This window comes from Oncorhynchus keta, chromosome 21, assembly GCF_023373465.1.
Source record: "Oncorhynchus keta strain PuntledgeMale-10-30-2019 chromosome 21, Oket_V2, whole genome shotgun sequence".
NCBI classification, from domain to species: Eukaryota; Metazoa; Chordata; class Actinopteri; order Salmoniformes; family Salmonidae; genus Oncorhynchus; species Oncorhynchus keta.
This window is the reverse complement of record NC_068441.1, coordinates 23,986,822-23,991,374: the sequence shown is the minus strand read 5'-3', so window position 1 is coordinate 23,991,374 and position 4,553 is coordinate 23,986,822. Positions and strand designations below refer to the sequence as shown.

Genomic DNA, 4,553 nt, shown 5'->3' with positions numbered 1-4,553 from the left:
TATAGGCCTACGTTTCTTTAGCCTATGGTCCTATTTTTTGATGGATTGAAATCATTGAGTTCTTTGGACATTTATGCCATTTTGTTTTGACATAGATGTGATGTCAGTATTTGATACGCATTTATTCATTGTAATTTCGAAGTTTAATTAGCCTAAACGCAACTTAACTTGCTCACTCAGACTCGCTTTTTATTGTTATTTGAGAAGTTAAGATCAGATATGGTAGGTAAATCATAACAATAGTATAATAGCATATCAACGTTTCTCATTTAGTCAGTGTATGAATCTTTGTATTTGTTTCTCTGAAGAAGAACACTCGTGCGTAAAGTTGCTGCCCTCCTCTTCGCTCTCCATCAGTAAACCATGCACCCGTTTAACAGCAGTCTCGGTAACTTCAGTATGATGATGGAGGTTGAGGACACGCCCCGGGATGAGAAACTTGCTAAAGTAGAGATCGCGCTGCTCAGTGTTATCTTCGTAAGCGCCTCTATCCTGAACACCGGGCTATTACTGGTTCTGTGGAAGCGGCGCAAACAGGTCTCCAGGATGCGTGTCTTCGTGTTCCATCTGTGCATCGCAGACCTGGTGGTTGCGTTTTTCCAGGTTTGCCCGCAGCTCATGTGGGAAATTACTGACAGGTTCATTGGACCAGACCTGGTGTGCCGCTTGGTGAAGTATCTGCAGGTAGTGGGCATGTTTGCGTCCACCTACATGATTGTGGTGATGACCATTGACCGCTACCAGGCTATATGCAACCCCATGGTCAAGTTTCAGAGGAGGCACGCGCGCTGGAACATCCCAGTGTGCGTCGCCTGGACGATCTCCCTCTTGGGCGGCCTGCCTCAGATGTTCATCTTCTCGAGGGTCCAGGTGGCGCCCGGGGTGTTCGACTGCTGGGCGGACTTCATCCAGGCCTGGGGCCTGAAGACCTACATCACTTGGACCACGCTGGTCATCTTTTTCTTACCCATTTTGACTGTGGTGGTGTGCCAGGTGCAAATATGTCGAGCCATCCAGGTCAACCTTTATCTAAAGACGCATCAGGAGGGGGGCAGCGGGGTGACCTTTCGACTGCCCTCCAGAACCAGCAGCTTGGCCGGGGTATCCAAAGCACGAATCAAGACCGTGAAGATGACGGTGGTTATTGTGTTCGTCTATATCATCTGCTGGACTCCGTTCTTCATGGTCCAGCTTTGGTCTGTTTGGGACATGGACGCGCCGACGGAAAGTAAGAACACGGATATCAATCTTATTATAACTAAATAATAAAGTTAACAATTATGACTGTTGATGTAGCCTAGTGCTTTATTGTTTACACGCCCTCTGATTTGGGGTAAGCTAGTCTACCTGTGCGTAATTTCATATTGTGTTATTGTCATTGTAGCGACAACGTTCACCATCCTGATGCTGTTGGCGAGTCTGAACAGCTGCACAAACCCCTGCATCTACCTGCTCTTCAGCGGCCAGCTGCCCAAGAAGCTGGAAACGGTGCTTTGCCGGAATCCGTCCGAAGTGAAATACTCCATTAATGATGAGGCCGCGGTGGTCAGCTAGCTCTACGTGAGCTTCAAAAGCATTTCCGACTCCAAATAGAACGCACGGTTTTCAAATCCCCACGGTGTGTTGGGAAGCAAGTGACTAGAGGCAGGCACAGTCAATCAGGTAACCAACGGCGAGTCAAGGGCAGTTCTGATGACGGGCCATTTACTCCCTCGATATCACGGTCAAGATGTATCAAGTGATCTTTCGGGGACATTAAAGCACTCACTATAATGGAGCCAGAAATAGGTAGGATAATTGTGAGCGGACCGTAGGGTATTTGCGCAAATACGCGCCAAATCCTGGGGGGTAAACCCCCGCTAATGGATAAAGGTAGGCGGTTGGTGCTATAGGCTGGTGCTGGGCATCACAGGGAGCTAAATCACGGTTGTAAAACCTCTGTCAGACAACATAGTAATGAGAGACATTGTGACAAGGTGTGGTCAACATGTCGGTGGAGTCCAGAAAATAGATTCGTTTGGTACCTTATGTGAATAATTTTCCAAATCTAATCTAACAAAATCCATGTTAACACCTGCAAATTGTTTGACAAAATATTGTGTAGCAGGCATATAGAATTCATTTACTGCCTGTTATTATTGTTATATTTCAAAAATATATTGTAAACGATCAAACTTTCATCATCAACATTGGAGAAGCTGTTTAGTGCTTTTATGAATTTTTATTTGATTTATTTAACCTTTATTTAACTAGGCAAGTCAGGCCAGGCAGAGACATGGTGAAATAATCCTTTACTAAATAGAAGCTGTGTGTTCACAGAGACAGTTCGAGTTTGATGTAGCTTAACAAGACAGGCCGACAGGCCAACTTTAGAGTGACCAGACAGATCTTTGGTCAAACTTAACTTTGTACATATAAAAAACGATTTATGAAAGTCTTCTCTAATGTTCATCTTCTATGTTGTAAACTGAGAAAGACAACAATGATTTTGCAGTGCATGCGATTATAAAATAAACTACCACATTTGTGTGTGTCAATAGCTAGGTTGTTTTCATCCAACAGATTTTCATGTGAATTAATATTAAAGAATTTTAAAATCCGCATAATAACAATATGCGCATTTTCGCACTAAACATGTGTTTCCATCAAATTGATTTGTTGCACGATAAAAAATACATTGTACCGATAAATTGCCATGTACCGAATAAAAAAATACAAGTTAAATGGGTTTCCATCGCATTTTCAACTCTACAGATGGTTTACTCACACAAAAAAAGCGCTTTGTTTAGCATGTGTGCCCACTCTGGTATTGGCGCGTGCGCTCTAGCCATATAGTAGATTCTGTACAGTACTATATCTGAGCGCTGTTGACGAGAGCGCACGTATAGCCTACATGATGAGATTATTATGGATAAAAGAGCGAGATTATAATTTTTTGTCAAATGGCAGCCAAACATCGATCATATGTCACCAGAATAAGACCCTCAACATGTATTGGAAAAGAGCAATAAGCTCATCACAGTGCACTTTCACCATTCTGTGAAGTTCATCATAATTTATTTAATCTGCAGTTTAATAAACTGCATGCTTCCCGGTGTCGTAGTGGAAGGAACACACAAGTGTACTTAGTTAGATATGATGGTTATTGCAGTATATCAATATTTGCGCATAAAGGCGTTTCCACCGCAATTTCTCGCATAATAAATTGTACAAAACGATCCCATTTTGTCTAGAGTATTTTGAAAAGTTTACCGACAAATTGTTGTTTTCATCATCTGTCACGACATTTTTTATTCAACATGTCCTCTAGTAGCATAAAAAGGTTGGATGGAAACCTGGTTACTGACAGCAATGGAGCTGGCATGAATAAGAACATACCTGGGACCAAGCTAGGTTTAGGAGCCTGGCAGACCGGTATGTATCTTTATAAGAGCTGCTTGCCATAGTTTCTCCCTGCCGGTTTCAAGAAGTGGTCTGATTTCGGTTCACTGCGGTTCCCTTTTTCAGGGAAATGTTTTATTTATTTTACCATGATTTAACTAGGCAGGTCACTTATTCTTTGAGTTGTAATTGCAGTTGTAAATGTTTCCACTAGGGATTGATAGATTTACAGTTAGTGTTACTTTATAGCCTTTTATCTATTTCACACAGCATTTTATGTCATAACTAGATAGCTAGCTACGTTTTTAAGAGAGAGCTTTTCAATTCGCATCTCTCCCACTGTTTTCAGTCACAGGAGGGGACTGGATTAAGTGTGAGCAGTGCAGGAGGTTGGCTACAATTTTACAGGGGGTAGCTTTATTTGTGACCCATGTTCAAATTAGAATTGTGCAATAGCAGAGCATAAGAGCCAGATCAATGTTACACTGAGTTAAGTTGTTACAAAATGTTATATTCCAGTGTTATTTAATGTTATTAGTTACAGTATATCCCATTAATTAATTAAAAACAACTATCGAAAACCTTTTGCTCCTGAATGTCATTTTAAAGGCTGCTGGGATTCAAAATCTTGCATTATTAAAATAATATTTAGTGCAATTGTACATAATGGATTGTATGGAAAAGGAACAAAGAAAGAACAAAGAAAAGGAATGAGGAGTTAAAGAGTGATTTTACATCAGATCTCCTCACAGTGCGGATAATAATGGTGACATGTGCAACACCATTCCCTCCCCCCATATTTTATTAAAATAAGACAACTAGACTTAGCTTTTAAGTATTACTTACCAAATCATTTCTAAATAAAACAGATACATGGATTTTAACACACTTGTGTAAAACCCTATGCCATAATCTTCTACCGGGGTGACCCTGGTACTTTAAAGCAATGCCATTTCTAACTAAAAAAGTGTCAACTGTAACCATTTATTTCCCTTAGTTTATTTGCCTAAACATGACCTTCATCCACATACACGTTGCTTTTTTGTGTCAGCAATTAGACATTGTTCTTAGGGGGGTCTCGTTACCCCCTAGAAACCTACTCACAAGCGTAGGAGTGCCACAAGCGGGGGTGGAAGGCAAAACAACTCAAATTATGTATAATTAAACTAAAT

General features: G+C 41.1%; 1 protein-coding gene across 1 annotated transcript; it reads left to right on the top strand.

Moving 5' to 3' along the window:
• Positions 1–293: 293 nt before the first annotated feature.
• LOC118399774 (vasopressin V2 receptor-like) lies at positions 294–3,917 on the top strand. The gene is made up of 2 exons (XM_035796018.1): positions 294–1,228; positions 1,385–3,917. The coding sequence occupies exons 1-2, from the start codon at positions 364–366 to the stop codon at positions 1,552–1,554; spliced, it is 1,035 nt and encodes a 344-aa protein (XP_035651911.1). The 5' UTR covers positions 294–363; the 3' UTR covers positions 1,555–3,917.
• Positions 3,918–4,553: the final 636 nt, after the last annotated feature.

Coding starts and splice junctions, on each gene's coding strand:
- LOC118399774 (XM_035796018.1), top strand. CDS start 364: ATGCACCCGTTTAACAGCAGTCTCGGTAACTTCAGTATGATGATGGAG. Junction 1,229..1,384: donor CATGGACGCGCCGACGGAAA/GTAAGAACACGG, acceptor TTGTCATTGTAG/CGACAACGTTCACCATCCTG.